This window comes from Erythranthe guttata, chromosome 9 (genome assembly GCF_056151865.1).
Source record: "Erythranthe guttata isolate IM_541 chromosome 9, IM_541, whole genome shotgun sequence".
Lineage (NCBI taxonomy): Eukaryota > Viridiplantae > Streptophyta > Magnoliopsida > Lamiales > Phrymaceae > Erythranthe > Erythranthe guttata.
This window is the reverse complement of record NC_142541.1, coordinates 1,225,189-1,244,761: the sequence shown is the minus strand read 5'-3', so window position 1 is coordinate 1,244,761 and position 19,573 is coordinate 1,225,189. Positions and strand designations below refer to the sequence as shown.

The window sequence follows — 19,573 nt, the reverse complement described above, 5'->3', positions numbered from 1 at the left end:
AAATCCGAATCTTATGTATATTTCGATTCTGATTAAAAAAAAAAAAAACAAAAATTGGCAAAAACATTCCCTTTTTTTCATAATTACCCTTTTTTTTTTTTATTAATACACTGAATATATCTTTACCATTCATATGTACACAAACACTCACACCCACATTAATGTGTGTATCAACTAATGTGTGTATCAACGCCACAAAAATCGCCCGATATAGCATACACCGAGTGTAGCATATAAATAACCCGATAAACCGGGCTATTGGGCTCTCTATTTCTACAACACGAAGCACTATGTGAGTTTGTATAGATTCACTATTCACTAATTAAAAAAAAAAAAAAATGAGGCCTCAAATAGTGGTGTTTGGTGACTCAATAACACAGCAATCCTTCGGATCAGGTGGTTGGGGTGCTTCAGTTGCCGACATTTATTCAAGAAAGGTCTAATCTTTATTCAACAAAAAATTGTATCTCTGTCTCTGTGTGTGTGTGTGTGTGTGTGTGTGTGTGTGTATTGATCTGGGCATGTGTGTGAAAATTTACACAATTGGTGCGTGTGCGTGTGTGTGTGTGTGTGTAGGTTGATGTAGTGCTACGTGGCTATGGTGGGTACAACACCAGGTGGGCTCTGTTCTTGCTGCATCATCTTTTCCCTCTGGTAATTATCTTTTTTTTCTTCTTCTGCTGATTTATGATTCTTGATGAACCCCTTTTTTTTTTTTTTTTTTTTTTTTTTGGTGTCAACATTTTCTTGATTGTGTGTTATGTTTTGGATCTGGGTCTTGTTTGGTTGTTTTATTGGATGTAAGCACACTAGAATTGTTGGAAATTAGTTTTAATTTTTTTTTCTTTTCCGAAATATAAAAATGTTATCACATTAGTATTGGTTCGATCTAGGTGTGTAAGTAATTGTATATCGAACGGTGGGATCGAAATTAGTCATTTTGGAAAAAAACCGATTTTTTCCGGAAGTGAAAAACTAGTTCCAATTTCATTCGAAAAAAAAATTGGAATTGGAATTTCGGAAATTGGAATGTAAAAACTTGTTCCGAAATCAGAACATTTTCGGATCGGAATCGGCGCAATTTGGAAATTTCTATTTTTTGGTCACCTAAAATATATAAAATACAGAAGAATATTGGTATTTTAAGTGTAATATTCGGAAAAAAATCGAAACTTTTGGATTATTTTCGAACTGAAAATCGAATCGGAAATCAGAATCTCATATATATTCCTCCAATCCCGATCCAAATAACTTCGGAAAATCAAAATTTCGGAATTCGGATTGAATAATATTGTTCCAAAATTGGAAATTTCGTTCTAATTTCCTCCCCTAGTTGTATAGCAACGATAAGTACACATACAAAAACACACATTGGATGTGATATAACAAATAAATACCCCGTTTTATGTAGCAAATTGCATTGCGTTACATCGGATCCATTTTATATAGCCATACTATTTGGATCTTGAAGTTGTTTTGTCGAAGATTGTTGTTGAGCAGATATTTTTATTGCGTTTGATGTTATATATTTTGTGAATGATTCCGTTTTGGATAATCCAACAACTAAGCAGGAATCTTCGACACCTCTTGCTGCTGTTACCATATTTTTCGGGGCAAACGATGCTGCTCTTTTAGAGGGCACCGGCAAAAAACAGCACGTGCCGATCGAAGAATACAAGGAGAATTTGAGAACAATCGTTCGGCATATTAAGGTTTCTCTTCTGCTACTTTATCGACGAATTTTTGTATTTGACTGTATATTGCACAAGTTAGGAGATTTTAAATTAATTTTTCAAAATTGCAGGACCGGTCCCCGAACACGCTCGTTGTGCTTATAACTCCACCTCCGGTTGATCAACAAGGGCGTCGAGAATTCGCAAGGTACGACTGTTCTTGCTTTGAGTACTTGCGTAAACGGCTCGGTTTCTGAATTTTATTTCTAATAAATCGAATTATTTTTATCTCACGAGATGTTGCGATTATACATTTTTTCCGATTATTTTACTAAAATTACAGGTCTATGTATGGCGACAAGGCATCGGAATTGCCCGATAGGACAAACGAAGTGACTGGTACATATGCTGAGCAGTGCGTTGCTTTAGCCAAAGAACTCGGTCTCCCTTCGATTAATCTATGGTCCAAAATGCAGGAAACTCGAGATTGGCAGAAAAAATTCTTAAGGTTTGTCAATCTAAGGCCTCGTTTGGTTTCTAAAATAAGAATGAATATCCAATTATATTGTTGGACGATAGGAATTCCTATAAATAATCTCTCTCGATTAGCCAAGATCAGAGCCATTTGTTCCACAATTAATTGCGGGCCGGCCCGAAAAGTTATTATAATTGCGGCCTGGCCCGAAAAGTTATTATAATTGCGGCCCAGCCTGAAAAGTTAATATAGTTGCGACAAGGCCCGAAAAGTTAAAATAATTGCGGCCCGGCCCGAAAAGCTAATATAATTGCGGCAAGGCCCGAAAAGTATATAATTGCGGCCCGGCCCGAAAAGATATTATAATTGTGGCCCGGCCCAAAAAGTTATTAGACTAACCAAATATCCAATTATTTGGTCAATAATTGCTTATCTTGCTAATCAAACGAGGCCTAGGTTGCATTTAGAGGTTTAAAGGAATCACAAGTCGAGCCGAACTCACGACTTTTTGAATTTGTTAGCGTGGTTTCTTTTATAAATATTTTATTATTATTATTTTTAGTTTATGGGAGTGGAGATTGAGCTGAACTTCATATCTTATCGAAACATAAATGTGTGTTGAGGCTTAGTTATTTATATTAAAAAATCGAGCTCGAGCGAGTTTTCAATAGTCGATTAACTTAATTGTATCTATGTCGTTTTATTTATTTTTATTTTATTTTTTTAATTTTTTTTGACAGTGACGGTCTGCATTTGACACCGGAAGGAAACGCGGTTGTGTTCGGAGAAGTTGTGAAAATATTTGATGAAGCTGGATTTTCGGACCTGCCTTTCGACTTTCCACAGCATTCAGACATTGATGGAGAACACCCTGAAAAATCCTTCTTGCAACAATGTCCAGCTGTGTAATTAATTGTTGTATAAGTTTATTTGTCAAAAATTATTATTATTATTATTATTTTTTATTTCGTCATCTCTCACATTTAATTTATAAATGTTGCATATTGCCCTAATGGGGGCAGGCTTTGGGGTTTTTTATGAAAATAAATAAAAAAAACAGCAATTTTTTAGGCTTATTTGTTTTTTTTTTTTTTTTTTTTTTTTTATCTTTTTGCGTAGGTTATAACAAATATTCTTGGAATTTGATTTAATTATTAGAGAGAATAATTAATTTTTGAAATTAAAACACCATTTGGGTAAAAAATATTTATGAATTTATATGTGCAGTGACAGAGCCATCATACGGTTGAGGGGCAATTCAGGTTTCGCCAGTATATTTAATTGTAAATACAGTAGAATCTCGATAAATTAATAACCTCGTTGAAATGATCGTTTTTCTGGTCCCGACTCGACAGAATCTACTAAATTATTAGTTTGAAATTTTAATATTTCGCTAAATTAATAGAATTTTGCACGTCTCCATTCTATTAATTTATAAAGGTTTAACTGTAGTAGAATATAACCCGATAAAATTCATTGTTAGCACAAACCTATGAGTAACTAATAAAAAGCCAAATTTAGCATAATACCTTAATAAATAAATGAGTTGCTCTATTTTACAATAAATTTTGGCATTAAACATAGTCTTAATTAGCAATAATCAATTCTGAAATTAATGTACCAGAAAATATGGAAGAGAGATAATAAAAGATAAGTTTCTTATCAAAAAAAAAGAGATAATAAAAGATAAGTGACTGTTACAAAAATGTAATTACTTCTTATCTCTATCATACTAATGTTTTGACTGACAATTAATTTTATTTTTTTTAAATTATTTTACTAAAAAAGAGTGTCCAATCAAATTAAAAAATCAAATTATCGTCAGGTTTTAGTGTCAACACTTCGTATATACAGTAAAACTTCGATAAATTATAAAATTTCTTAAATAATAATTTCTTTAAATCCCGGCTCGATAAATAAACGTACTAAAATATGTTTTCGATACTTTAATATTTTACTAAGTTAATATAATTTTGTTAGTCCAGATTATATTAGTTTATAGAGATTTAACTGGACAATAGTTATATCAAAATGTGGGAATTTGAACAATTTAAATTCTAACATATATATTCTCTTAGTCAAATGTGCATATTGCATATTACTAATTTAATGTCCTCTTTATAGATAGGGATAAATTGCTTAACTTTAATTTCATTTGACTATCAATCTTAATGAACACAAATTAAGTAGAATATTTTTAATACCAAATAAATAAATTTTGATATACTTATATTAAAAATAAAAGAAAAATAGTATTCCCAAGTTCCCACCATTGAAACGGAATTTCCGACTTTTACAAATTTTAATTAGAATATTTTTCAATTTTGGAAAAATATTTTTTATTTTTAATTATGAAAATTCCGATTTTTTTTTCTCCAAATACTACATTTGTATTATCAATATAATTATGTGTTTTTATATTTTAAGTGAATAAAAAATAGAGTTTTTGACTTCCGACGATTTTTATTCAATTCCGAAAATTAAAATTTTCGATTTTCTGAATTTTTCTTAGAAAAAAATTGGAATTAGGTTTTCATATCTGGAAAAAAAATGGAAATTTCACCCTTATTCCCAACCATCAGATCAATCCCACAAAACAACGGTCCAGATTGAAAATTTTCCAACACATTAAATTCCTTTTACACCTTCATAAATATAAATTTAACTGAAATGTGAAAGAGTACTCAGACAAAGATTTTGCCTTGTCTTCTTCCATCTTTCCCTCTCCCATGGAGTCTGCAATAAACTCTGTAAATGACCATTATGCCCCTCCTCCACCACTAAGCCTATTCAACAACACCCTAAAACTAGAAACACTAGATTATGACAATGAAACTGATTTTTGCATGGACAACAATTTTTGCATGGCGTCCTTTGATCCTTTCGATCCCTTCGTTAGCGCTTTCTCCTCTTCTAATTCGGTTTTCGATTTACACGAGTTCAAGAATTACGAGGAAAATGGCATCACCAGTACGACTACTTGTACTTATAACAATTTCCAAGGTGACGGATTCTTGAATTTTCCGAATACGAAAGATATGTTAATGATGGAAATCGAGACATCTTTCTTAAACTGCGGTAATGATAATAATAATAAGCCTAAGCCGCCTTTAGGGTTTCTTAATGTTCCCGATGAGAGCTCTGCCGATAATTTTGGCACGAAAAGAAACAGAAATAATAGCAATATTATTAATCCGAAGAACAAACGGAATACCAATGCGAAGAAGTCGAAATCGGCTAAGGGGCAGTGGACCATTGAAGAGGACAGGTGGTGTGAAATATGTTACATAAAATAATATATGTTTTTTTTCGAAATTTTATTCGTTTATTTCGATGATTAATTTTTTTTTTAAATTTTTTCAGGACGTTGATCCATTTGGTGGAGAAATACGGAGTTCGAAAATGGTCGCGTATAGCGCAAACGCTGAAGGGTAGGATAGGGAAGCAGTGCAGAGAGAGATGGCATAATCATCTGAGGCCTGATATTAAAGTTTGGATTATTCTAACAAATTTCCTATTAATTAATTCCTTATATGTATATAATATATATATTGCATCGATATCAAGATCTTAACTAATTATATATATATATATATTTTTCGAATAATACACACGAGTCTAAATAGATTTGTTCGTGTATATTTGTCGTGCAGAAGGATCAATGGACAGAGGAAGAAGATAGGATTTTAATTGAGGCACACGGAGAAATCGGCAACAAATGGGCAGAAATCGCGAAAAGGCTGCCAGGTAGGACGGAGAATTCGATCAAGAATCACTGGAACGCCACTAAGAGGAGGCAATTTTCGAGACGAAAATGCAGGACTAAATGGCCAAGGCCTAGTTCTCTTCTCCAAAACTATATCAAGAGCCTCAACTTTGACAACAAAAGCAGCACAGCATCAAGAAATAATAATAATATTATAAATTCTCCGATAATTGAGCCTGCTAATCATGGATTAGGCCTCGATAATGGGTCGTTAAACAGTGTTATGGAAGAGGGTAGTTTTGTCCAAATGCCGAAGTTTGATGACGTGGCGGATTTCGATTTTGATGAAGATCACATGAGTATTGGATCTTTCATGGATGATATTTGTGATGAACCATGTTTTGATCTGGAGTTGCCATTTGATATACCTCCATTGATGTAATGCAGTGTTAAGTGACGAAGGAATTATATTAATTGTATTTATATTCATCATATATATATATATATATATATATATATATATATATATATATATATATATATATATATATATATATATATATATATATATATATATATATATATATAGAGAGAGAGAGAGAGAGAGAGAGAGAGAGAGAGAGAGAGAGAGAGAGAGAGAGAGAGAGAGAGAGAATTAAAGAGAATACATCTATATTTAACAACGTGCACGCTCGTGTTGGTGTGTATATGAATGGTAAAGATCTTACATGTTCTACATTTCACCATGTGCATCAAAGATTTACCAACGTAAATATATTATCGATATGTGAAAGTTTTGAATATAGCGCGTAAATCACGAAACCTTTTTTAAGAGACATGATATACAATATCAAAATTCAAAAGTACTTGTGAATTTTCACCAAAAAATGGCCAAAGATAGAATGGTGAAATCTAACGGGTATGAACAAGAATTCATAACCCGGAGCCTCGACAAAGATCTGACGCCTATGAACAAATTCATTTGGGCCTCGAGAAAAATCCCATGCAACTCAAAGCTAAGAGTTTGGACTACGATTGATTGATTTCTAATCTAAAATCACAAAATGATCAGCAAATTTGTTCAACTGGAGATTTTTTTTTTTTTTCAATCAGTCTTTGGCTTAATGCGCTTTACTCTCGAGTAGATGAAGACCCCAGCAAGGGCAATTCCGGTACCTTCACCAATAAAAAAAAAAACAGAGGTGTAAGATTGATTTTTTATTGTAATTAACTTTCTACATTTATCTAAGTAAATAATATTACAGTAAATATATCTATACCTATCGCATTAATGAGTGAAACTGGCGTGCGGAAGAAGAGAACAGATGTCACGATAACCACCACGCGCTTAACACAGTTAGCGACGGAGTGGGTAACAGGAGATACGCGCTGCAATATCATGTAAGAAACCTGCCCAACCGAATCTTATCAGCATTTGTCATGTACAAATTATTAGAGAGGTTTTTTCTACGGCTTTAATCGATTTCAGGAATATTTTGACTATTTGCAGAAAGTGTTATTATTTTCTATATTAAGATGATTTTCGAATGATTATTACCTGCTGATATGCGTGGAAGCAGAGAGCAGCCACGAGTGACCTAGTGTAAATATCTTGGACATTTACTCCCTGGGCACAGTAAAAAATATTCCCATCCCAAAATATTCAGTAAACTTGCTCTTTTTGGAAAGGCTGTATTAATTTATAATTAAATTAAAATCGAATCCTCTTATCACAGTTACTTACAGCAGCTTGAAGATAAGAAGGTGTGAACTTGATGCCTTCCACGAAAAGCGCAACAGGGGCAATCAAGATGAAGGACATGATAGTAATTATTGAGAAGAGTGTGATATTGTCCAGAGATTCCTGCATAAATAAGTTGAAGCTAAAGCATCTTTTCCAATAAAATAGTGTGCATATTAGTTAATCATCTTTTTCTTTTTCTTTTTCAGAATATATTTCCTTATGAACATATTTTGCAATAAAAGAATTCTCATAAATAATAATATGGCAAATATACCTCTTTCTTAACCATAAGCTTTTTGCTAAGGACATTGCGCGATTGATTTGTCAAATTTGAGGCCATGGCACTCCAAAAACCAACCCTTCAAAAAGAAATGTAGTGTAAATCCTGTGCAGAATCTTGAAATGAACACTTGTGTGTACTATTAAAGACGAGAGCAAAGGCAACATTGTGCAATGGTTTGTTACCAATCAAAAGAGGCCTCAGTCATTGACGCCAAACCAACTCCACCGACGACTGGTACAAGAGAGGCAACGACCCATAGTGTAGGAGACTGTCCAAATATAGGTAAGTTTTATTACAATAATCCATTGAATGATTACTTGTAAACAAAATAATATATAATCAACACATGACTAGCAAGTAAACGGAACATTACACGCTAAAAAAGGTAATATAACTGATTCAGTAAAAATAATCAACACATGACTTGTCTTCAAATTGTAATTGATTCAGATTCAAAACATTGCAAATAACTGTCCCTCGGTTATACCTACTAAGTTGATAGTAAGAGTATTTGCAGTTCAGTAAATACCATGATTTTAGGTTCCATGTTTGTTTCACGAAAATTTGGTATTTCTCTCACTTTAATTACAAGGCAAATTTTATTTTTCTATTACCGGATTTTAGTGGAAATGAACAGTATAAACGTCAATTACTAACGGCATACAGTCAATAGTTTTTTTCAAATCGGAAACATTTTCCACATCATCAATTTATAAACTCCATGAAGCTATATGTAAAACTCTCCCCACGTCCTACTACAAGTGTAAAAATAAAAAATGAAATAAAATAAAAATAAATAATAATGAATCATTCACCTCGCCCAAAAACATTCCGGACAGGACAACTGAGAAGAAAGGCTCCATGGCTTTAATAGTGTGAGTGAATGAAACGGAAACTTTTCCAAGACTCATGTTAGTGAAGAGGTTGCCTAACGTATGCACCACCGCCAGTGGAAGAATTGCTGCAAGCTGCCAATGTTGGATATTGCATGATCATAATTCATAGTTAAGAATTCATAAATGAATACATTATACGACAAAAACATCGAACGAGCATTTTCAATCAAGTACCTGTGCACCACTAATTTTAGGCCGTCTGTAGAGATTCAGTGTCCACATCAGAGTAACAAGTGCAGCCCCAAAAGCGAATTGAACTAGAGTAACTGTAAGCGGGTAATGAAAAACTTTGAGTACCTATTAGCAACAAGCGACGTCGTTACAATGATTTAAATCGAACTCGAGAAAACATCATCGAATTTCGTGCAGGTTCCATCCATGCCACAAATGATATTCAGTAAGCATAAGAGTTGTTCATATAAGAAGTTATACAACAGAACCTCAATAAATTAATACTCATAAATTAATAACCTCGCTGAAATAATAATTTTTTTTGCTGACTCGGTAAAATCCTACTTTAAACTATTAGTCCGATAATTTAATATTTCGCTAAATTAATAGAATTTTGTTAGTCTCGATATACCTGCTTGTTATAGATGTTGAAGTAGATATTGAAAAGGAACCATAGCACGAAAAGAGTTCCGAGCACCAAAGTATCCTCAAAACTCTTAGAATTCGGAATCCCCGCCTCTCCGGCGCTCGCCGCCGCAGCCTGAACCCTAACGCCATCGTCGGATTCGGTCTCCAAACTACCAGGATCCGGCTCCGAAATCCAGCTGCTCTGCTTCAGCGAACATCCAATCGGACTCAATTTCCGACCCGAAGAAGTGGCCGAAAATGACAGATGCGGAGCGTTGATTAAACGCAGTCGTTTCGAGTGGGAGATAGGTAGCGGACTGAATCTAGCGGCGGCGAATTTGCGGGAGCCGCCGGGGAGAGAAATTGAAGGGGCGAATGCGATAGTAGCGCCCTGCATGCCTTTCTCTCTCTCTCTAGATCGAGTGGAGAGAGAGTTTGTTTGTGTGTATTTATATGTATAGGTGTACGGTGGTGGTGGTGGGGGCTCCGCCGAGGAAGGAGGGAGGAGAGAGATACTGTAAGTGGGGAGTGGGGTATAAGAATCGGAGAATGTTTTTGGAATTTTGTGGATTTATTTATTTTTTACTTTATTTAGATTTTTTGTTGAATTTGGAAAGTGAATATTCTTCGATGCTAATGTGGACTGTATAGTGGCCAAGTACACAACACAAATAGACAAGAAAAAACAGAATTCTCCACTTGGATTATCTGACGTGGCACTATGGATTCATATTTTATTTTTGTCATGCCTGCTGACTGTACCACTCTAATATTTAATTTTATTAATAAATTGTACCCTAATGTCAAGAGAATCTCATTGATTTTGGAATCCACGAATGCTTAAGGCAATGTTTGGAAGCGTTTTAGATCTTATTTTGATTTCATTTTGAGGAAATATATTTTGGGGGAATAATTTGAGAATGAAAGTAATGTTTGTTTGTATTTTGGAAGGAGACAAAATACACTGTAGCAGTCAAATTATGTTTAAATGTGTTAGAAAAAAATATTTTTGAAGAAAAAAATTGAAAGATGAAGTGATGTTTATTTGTTTTTTAGTGAAGACATTTTTTACTCTAGCAGTCAAATCAATTTACTGTAGCAGTCACATCATGTCTGAAGGAGAGAGAAACTTTTGAAATTGTTTTGAGAAAATGATTTCAAAAGTGTAATAAATCCCATTTTGTTTTGGGGAAACAATGAAAACAAAATGGAAATGGTTCCAAACATTGCCTAAATGTTTCGATTTTTGTTGAAGTGAAAAACTAGTTTCAGTCCTGTTCAAAAAAAAAAATTGAAAATTTGGATTGGGATCAACGGAATTCGGAAATTTCTATTTTTTATTCACCTAAAGTATAAAATACATAATAATACTGGAAATTTAATTGGAATATTCGGAAAAAAAAAAAAAAAAGAATTTTCGGAGCTTAAAATCGAATCAAAAATTGGATTCACATATATATATTTCAATTCCAATCCAAATAATTTCGGAAAAATCAGAACTCAGAATTTTGGAATTCGGATTGAAAAATATCTATATAATATATAAAGACAAGGTACACAATTGATGTTTTCACATCTCCAATTTTGACCCCACATTTATTTCTTTATTTTCAATTTACTTTACTTACCTTATATATTTATATTCCACAAGTTTGACAATTTGAATATAAATACATATCCCACGTTTTTTTAGGAGAGATTTTAGGAGATATTTCAATTGAGTTTAATTGTCTTTTATAGTAGGATTTCCACATTTAATCCATTAATGTAAATAGACTAATTTTTTGTGTTCACAATTATTGTAATTTCCCTATTCCACACGTTTTTAATTGATATATTAAACCGGTTTCAATTTTGCATTCACATTTTTAAATTTTTCTAAATTGTATGATTTTTGCTTAATTTACGGTAACAGTAAAAAATTCGGTTTCAAAGATTAATTCATTAATATCACAATCAAACCTTTTAAATGACATGTTGATATTATTGTTTCATTAATAACTTTTTTCCTTGCTCCTAATATATTGATATACGTTTTTTTATAAATACATATTGGATTTACTATCTAATCATTAAACATTGTTTTAAATTTTGTGGGATTTATATCTACTTACAAATAAATAATTTATATAATCTATGATATAGCAATCACCATATCACAAAATTGATTAAGCTTGCACTTTTAAGTAGTCCGTGTTTTTTTTTTTTTTTTTCAAATTTTTTTATTATTTGTTTTGGATATTAGTTCAATATTATAATAATTACCAACATACTAACTATACATTAATGACATTAATTTGTATATGGTAACGAAATCATATCATATAACAAAGAATTAAGGTAATTGTTTGATTACAATCAAGTTATTTCAGGAAATTATAGATTTTATTCAATTAAGCAATGAAATCCGATCAATTTGGAAGTGAATGATTTGATTCACTATAAATATCATGTGTAATTAATTGTAACAAACCCACAAAATCTTGACTATCCACGTATCTATATAATCTCAAATACCCACTCATGAGATCTCATTCATTATTTGCATCAACATTTGCTGAAATTCATCTGCACCGAGAAGATTCATCTGCACCGAGAAGGTTTGTATTAAATACTTTGTTGAACTTGCATTTTTTGTTATTTTATATAATGGTGTATATGAGTTCTTGATCTTTTCCTTACTCTTTGTCCATGTAGTTTCCGTCGGATTAGCTCCGTATGTGAGAATTGTGCTTTAATTTGTACTTCTCAACAGTACCTCTCTATCAACACATTCTCTTATGGATTCAACCAACAAAACTCCGACATCACCGAACACAACTCACCTGTTTGATGTTCCCATAGGTAATTGAAAAGGTCCAAATAACTTTTCAAAACATTTTATTTTTTGTCAATTTCTTACCGTGTTATATGATATTGTATTTCAATATACTTTTTTCTTCTTTTTTGTATGTCTTTAGAATGTTCATCGCAACCAGTTGACAAGAATGTTCCAAAACCTAAGAGAAAGATCTATATTTCTGGTAACTTTTGACAATAAGTAACTTATCTCTTCATATTTTACAATATATATTGTACGTTTTAATATGTTTGTTACTGATCCACTATAATAAATAGTTTTATACAATCAATTTTTTTACAAATAATTATGTAATAATACTTATTAATTGCATTCAGGTAGCGCTAATGCTAAGAGATCATCAATAATAAGGAGACCAGTTGCTTTTGATAATAATGTGTTATCACAAAATATGTCACAAAGTAAGAATTGTATTATTTATTATATATCCAATGATTTTATTGTATAACTATTCATATAATTTCAACTTTTACCGGTGTACAGTTCTCAACAATTCGTACGTGTTGACTGCTCATCAATACTCCATGAAAGAGAATCAACACCCAGGAGAACGGAATACACACGAAGTGACCAATGGTGTGTATACTATACGGATACTTACCAATATAGTTTGGTATATTGACTAATTGTTATTGTGCATTGTCAAGTAATGTTTTATATATTATTATCCTACTTTAGATCAGATTGCTAACATAAAAGGAAAAAAAATCATGGACGAGTCCATAAAATCTCAAGAAGCTTCATTTTATGGAATGAGTGGTGTTCGTATGCCATCGGGTCGCGTTCTTACAGACATAACGAATGGTTAGTTATTGAACTCGTATGATAAATAAATCATGCCATGTATATTTACATGATATTTTAAACCATAAATCAATTGTTAAAATGTAGGAATAGAATAATAATTTTATTTCACATCATCTTCGAAATCGAAATCGACCTTTTGATAAACAACATGGACACGTTTAAATTATATAGACTGTTTACATATTTTTTAATTATATTGAACTAAACACATGCCATGTTTATTTTTATAGATAATCAGGAAAAGGAACAACACATTCCTACTGAAAAAAGAAAATTGTTACACGATGCTTTTAATACACGACGTGTTGTTCGGACACCATCGAGTTGGATTCTAAGTGATGTATCAATTGGTGAGTCAATTAGTTATTTCATATTTTAAACCAGTTTGCTTTTAATATAATTCACGTGGTGACGATTATGTTCTTATATATTTATTTTAATTCCCTAATATATATTATATTCGTCATCCAAAAGGGGAAAAACAAGTAATTGGAAAAGAAAAAGGAATTATCGCAAAACACGGAAAACCGCAGGAAAAAGCATTTCATGGGGGAGTTCAAACTTCATCAAGTTGTGCTACATGGGATATAAGTAATGGTAAGATTGAATTCAATGACATGCACACACGCTACATAATTCGTTCTTATTAACTTAAATATTAAACTTTTATTACCATAATAAGACTATAACCATGATTCCATACATCATTATTTTTTGTTCTTTTATATGAAAAACATTATACAACAATATCAAAAAAAATCAAACATATATAAAATTAAAAATTAATATTTTAATGTATTGGTTCATCATAATAACAAAACATGTAATTCAGGTCATCAAAAGTCTGTAGAACACCGACAAAATAATGACGTGCAAGAATTAAATGTTGGAAACACAAAATTGACCGATGAGGCCTTTAGTGGACTAGGTGTTGTTCGAACCCCATCGAGTAGACGGAGAAAAATCCAATTTCCTATGTATAGACACAATGATGCAAGTTTTTCATCAGCCAACAAATTGAATAGCATAAATTTAGCTACACAAAATATCCATATGACTGTCAGTGGGAGCACGTTACACTACGAAGGTGAATTTGTTAATTAATATTTCTAACTGCAATAACACATACAATTACAGACCATAGTTATTAAATGGTTTTGTTTTGTTTTTAAATCCTGAAACAGACACGATCCGACACTCTTACAATGCTGAATCTGGCACTTATGAGATTCCGGTTAACTATCTAGATTCATTTTACGAATCCACAAAAAGGTACGTTTGTATTTTTTTATGCACGTTCGTATTAATTTATGTAGTGAATATTATAAATTTTCTAATTATATGTTCTCCATATATTTATTAAATTATCATTTCTAATGTTAAGGATTGGAAAGAGAGTTGCAAGGAGTCAAAAAACGATACAGTCGGTTACACGTGAATTAAGTATGGACAGTACACCAACTATATTGGTGGACGAGGATTCTCAAACTTTAAGAGATGTTACATCGGACAGTGGAGGTAGCTATTATTTTTTACATTCACACACGGTTGGCGAAATAGGTCATTTAAATGCAAAAAACGAGATTTCATTGAATGATAAAAAAAACGATTTTTTTTTTACAGATTCTGAATATGTTTCCAACGACGACAATAGCGACGATTCATTTGATTATGATGGTATTAACGTTTTATATTCTTTAAAACTATATTATTATATTGTATTCGAACTTTATGAATTACTTATACTCGATGTTGCGCTATAACAGATTACGACGATCTGGGAAACCAGTCGTATGAATGTCAATCGTGTGGTGCAATGATGTGGTACGCTGAACGTCTTGATAAGCATAGGAACAAATCGAGACCAGAGTTTTCTCTATGCTGTCAAAAAGATAAAGTACAACTGCCTGATCTGAAAAATCCCCCACCTGCTCTAGCAAATTTGCTTTTCGGTACGGATAGGCAGAGCAAACATTTCCAAGACAATATCCGTTCTTATAACATGATGTTTGCGTTTACATCACTTGGCGGAAAGGTACAAACATCTATTAATACTGGTGCTGGACCATACACATTTCTGCTTCAAGGTCAGAATTACCATCTGTTGGGAAGTATGTTGCCGGAGGAAGGCGCAAGACCAAAATTTGCACAACTTTACATCTTCGATACAGAGAATGAAGTTCAGAATAGAATTGACGCTGTTAGGTAAAATCCATTTCATTTTGTGCTTACATACGCAATACATATGATGCATTTTGAGTCGAGTGAAATTGTTTAATCATTTGAAATTGCAGGTCTGGAAATAACTCGAACAATCTTGATCCTCAAATTGTTGCATACTTGAAGGATATGATCGATGAGAACAACGTACTTGCTCAGTCGTACAGAGCTGCCCGGGATCGACTTTCCAGTGAAGGCCTGCAAGGTGTTAAGCTAAAGCTGGTCAAAAGCCGTAGCACCGATGGCAGGACTTATAATCTCCCTAATGCGAGTGAAATTGCAGCGTTGATAGTTGGAGATTTTGATACGCAAGAAGGGGTTAGGGACATTGTGGTGGAGACTCAGTCCAAGAAGTTGCAACGCATTAGTGAGCTACACCCACTGTACCTGCCGTTCCAATATCCGCTCATATTTCCTTACGGGGAAGACGGCTATAGAGATGATATTGGTTTGAGAGACTCTTTTCGAGGTAACAAGGGAAAACGAAAAAAATTAACCATGCGAGAATACTTTGCTTACCGAATCCAAAAAAGAAGCAGCGACAGTTCAGTACTTTTGAATTCAAAAAAATTGTTCCAACAGTTTGGGGTGGACGCTTATTCTATGATTGAGTCACAAAGGTTGAATTTCATTAGATACAACCAGGACCAGCTGCGTGTGGACATGTACAAAGGCATTGAAGAATGCTTTTTGAGAGGGGACACTGAGGGCATATCAGCTGGTAAACGCATAGTTCTTCCCGGCTCATTCATTCCTGGACCACGGTACATGTTCAACAATTTTATCGATGCACTGCAAATTTGTAATTGGATTGGCTTTCCATCATTGTTCATAACTATTACATGCAATCCACAATGGCCTGAAATACAAAGGGTCCTGAATGACACAAGTCTCAGACCGGAGGATCGTCCTGATATTCTATGTCGCGTATTTAAAATGAAGTTGGACAGTTTGCTTACGGATTTCAAGAAAGGACATATTTTCGGCCGAATTAGAGCGCGTAAGTAATGCATTAATGTAAAAAAATAAATATGCGGTATATTCATTACATCAATAATAGTTTATTGTTTGCATATCATTTGACTTCGTCATTTTTTTTTCAGACGTATGTACGATCGAATTTCAGAAACGTGGTCTGCCTCACGCACATATATTGTTGTGGTTGGATAACGATGCCAAACCGAAGTGCTCCGCCGACATCGACCGGATGATTTGTGCAGAAATTCCTGACAAAAAAACTGACCGAAAGATGTACGACTTGGTTGAGAAATACATGATACACGGCCCGTGCGGTCATGCGAATTTGAATTCACCTTGCATGAAGAATGGCGTTTGCACGAAAAGGTTTCCAAAGAAGTTTGCACAGCGAACTGAGGCCGATGATGATGGTTACCCTGTATATAGGAGAAGGGACGATGGAAGAACGGTTACGAAGAAAAACACAATTCTTGACAATGGTTTTGTGGTTCCTTACAACCGCATATTATTGAGTAAATACCGAGCCCACGTCAACATCGAGTTGTGCAACCAGAGCAAATCAATAAAGTATCTGTTCAAGTACGTCAATAAAGGACACGATCGTGTCACAGCAACATTTTTTCAACCTCCGTCTACGGACGCCACTTCTGTTGTACGTGATGAAATCAAGATGTACTATGATTGTAGATATTTATCTGCGTGTGAGGCGATATGGAGGATTTTTTCATTCGATATACACTACAGGGATCCCCCTGTCATTAGATTGAGCTTCCATCTCCCCGACAATCAACCGTTGATATTCAATGAGAACCAACCTTTAAAGAGTGTCCTGGAAAGACCAACAGCAAAGCAAACCATGTTTTTGGCGTGGTTCGAGGCGAACAAGAAGTACCCACCAGCTAGGGAATTACGGTATGGAGAGTTTCCCCAGCATTATGTGTACAAGGAGGATTCTCGTGTATGGGTGCCGAGAAAGCAAGGGTTTTCTATTGGAAGAGTCACCACTGTACCCCCGGGAAAGGGAGAAGACTTTTATCTGAGATTGCTGCTCAACATCCAGAGAGGGTGCACCAGTTACGAAGACATACGAACGGTTAGTGGCAATGTTTACGCGACGTTTAAGGATGCATGCTATATTTTGGGGCTACTTGAGGATGACAAGGAGTACATTGGTGCAATCAAAGAGGCGTACGGTTGGGCAAACGGCCACTTTCTCAGACTGTTGTTTGCTGTTATGCTGATTTCTAACAGTTTGAGCAGACCGGAATATGTTTGGGAGAGTTGTTGGTCGAATTTGTCCGATGACATTACATACAAGCACCAAAGGCGCCATAATAATCCAGGTATCGATTATTTTTATGTTGTTTTACAGTTTTTTAGTTGCATTTTTTTAATTTGGTGAACACATTTGTCCTACTAACTATACCTTTTGCAGGTTTGACTCTATCAGATGATAGTTTGAAGAACTATGCGTTGATTGAAATCGAGAAAATCCTACAAAGCAACGGCAAAAGCTTGCGGAATTTTGACTCTATGCCAATGCCACTACATTCGTCGAATGACACGGAGAATCGATTAGTGCTCGATGAGTTGGACTACGATGTCTTTGCGATGGATGAAGAACTGAAACGATATCTATCTTCTATCACAGACGAGCAGAGAAAGGTTTACGATACCATCATGGATGCTGTATCGAAAAATAGCGGCGGGATGTACTTCCTCTACGGTCACGGAGGAACCGGAAAGACATTCATATGGAGAACGTTGTCCGCTGCAATTCGTTCCAAGGGAGAAATAGTTCTTAATGTTGCTTCGAGTGGCATAGCATCTTTGCTGCTTCCCGGTGGCCGAACCGCTCACTCCAGATTTGGACTGCCCATCATTGTGCACGATGGTTCCACCTGCAACATTACACAACAGAGTCCGCAGGCAGAATTGCTTATAAAGTCGAGACTTATTATATGGGATGAGGCCCCGATGATGCATAGATACTGTTTCGAAGCGCTAGACAAGACAATGCGATCTATCACGCATGTTCCCAAACCATTCGGCGGCAAGGTGGTCGTTCTTGGCGGAGACTTCAGACAGATTTTACCTGTTGTGCTGAAGGCATCAAGGCAAGACATTGTTCACGCTACGATAAACTCATCTCAGCTTTGGAAAGACTGTACGGTTCTTAAGTTGCATACGAATATGAGGCTTCAATCAAGCTCTAATCCATCTGAAGTTGAAGAAATAAAGGAGTTTGATGATTGGATATTGAGTATCGGTAATGGCGAGGCGGGAGAGCAAAACGATGGTGAAGCTTCCGTTGATATTCCTGAGGACATGTTAATTCCCGATTGTGAAGATCCATTACTGGAGCTATTGCAGTTTGTGTATCCAAATTTGTTGAGTAACATATCAAATCCAGATTATTTCCAAGGGAGGGCAGTGCTTGCACCGACTAATGACTGCGTGGAGTCTGTCAACGACTACTTGTGTTCTCTCCTACCCGGCGAAGAGAAGTTGTACCTCAGCGCGGATAGTATGTGCAAGGATGAGTTGAGTTCGGAAGAAAATGTTGAAATATATTCGACCGAATTCCTCAACACCGTGTCTTGCTCCGGACTCCCTTCACATAGGCTGAAACTGAAGGAAAATGTTCCTGTTATGCTTATACGAAACATCGACCAGGCGAGAGGCCTTTGCAATGGAACCAGACTTCAAGTTGTTAGGATGGGAGTTCATGTTCTTAGCTGCAAGGTTCTATCCGGCAAAAATATCGGTGATGTTGTTTTCATTCCTCGGATGACGTTGGTCCCATCGAACTCTACTTTGCCCATTAAGTTCCAGAGGCGACAGTTTCCGTTGATGGTTTGCTTTGCAATGACCATCAACAAAAGTCAGGGTCAAACACTTTCACACGTCGGTTTGTATCTACCCAAACCTGTATTCAGCCACGGTCAGTTGTACGTTGCACTCTCGAGAGTGAAGAGTAGATCTGGCATAAAGATCCTAATCAAGTCTGAATCTGGTGAATCATCGAGTTCTACTAGCAACGTGGTGTACAAAGAAGTATTTCAACGTATATGAAGGTATATATCATGCATGCCATCCATTATTCATCTTATTATCATATTTTGTCTTATTAATGTGTGTATGTGCTCTCTATGTTTAGGTATATTTGCAAGTGATTTTTTTGTCTAGCATATCCGGTATAGTCGCTTTTGGTAAGTACTATAATCGAAATATTGTTTAATTACGCACCGATTATTGTTTCAGTAATGCACTGAATTCTTGCAAAATACGAAAACTTTGCAGGTTAACTGCTATGTACTGTTTGATTTTTGTGGATCTTTGAGATAGTGCA

The 19,573-nt window shown here is 34.6% G+C and overlaps 5 protein-coding genes across 5 annotated transcripts in view; 3 read left to right on the top strand and 2 right to left on the bottom strand.

Moving 5' to 3' along the window:
* LOC105974904 (uncharacterized) overlaps positions 1-19,573 on the bottom strand; it is a 62,273-nt gene that overhangs the window by 17,491 nt on the left and 25,209 nt on the right. The gene's annotated exons all lie outside the window — the stretch shown is intronic.
* LOC105975107 (SGNH hydrolase-type esterase superfamily protein) lies at positions 45-3,224 on the top strand. The gene is made up of 6 exons (XM_013000282.2): positions 45-437; positions 577-654; positions 1,572-1,712; positions 1,805-1,881; positions 2,017-2,181; positions 2,889-3,224. Exons 1-6 carry the CDS (start codon positions 339-341, stop codon positions 3,055-3,057), a joined length of 729 nt encoding a protein of 242 aa, XP_012855736.2. The 5' UTR covers positions 45-338; the 3' UTR covers positions 3,058-3,224.
* Positions 4,833-6,306, top strand: LOC105974973 (uncharacterized). The gene is made up of 3 exons (XM_013000136.2): positions 4,833-5,416; positions 5,512-5,638; positions 5,802-6,306. Exons 1-3 carry the CDS (start codon positions 4,878-4,880, stop codon positions 6,294-6,296), a joined length of 1,161 nt encoding a protein of 386 aa, XP_012855590.2. The 5' UTR covers positions 4,833-4,877; the 3' UTR covers positions 6,297-6,306.
* Positions 6,658-9,907, bottom strand: LOC105975105 (triose phosphate/phosphate translocator, non-green plastid, chloroplastic). The gene is made up of 9 exons (XM_013000279.2): positions 9,361-9,907; positions 8,952-9,074; positions 8,697-8,849; positions 8,064-8,149; positions 7,873-7,957; positions 7,599-7,718; positions 7,413-7,481; positions 7,135-7,264; positions 6,658-7,030 (listed from the first exon to the last, which is right to left on the bottom strand). Exons 1-9 carry the CDS (start codon positions 9,751-9,753, stop codon positions 6,960-6,962), a joined length of 1,230 nt encoding a protein of 409 aa, XP_012855733.2. The 5' UTR covers positions 9,754-9,907; the 3' UTR covers positions 6,658-6,959.
* On the top strand, positions 14,077-19,296 carry LOC105959693 (uncharacterized). The gene is made up of 8 exons (XM_088823330.1): positions 14,077-14,110; positions 14,208-14,295; positions 14,408-14,541; positions 14,647-14,700; positions 14,790-15,228; positions 15,318-16,243; positions 16,347-17,564; positions 17,657-19,296. Exons 1-8 carry the CDS (start codon positions 14,077-14,079, stop codon positions 19,294-19,296), a joined length of 4,533 nt encoding a protein of 1,510 aa, XP_088679456.1.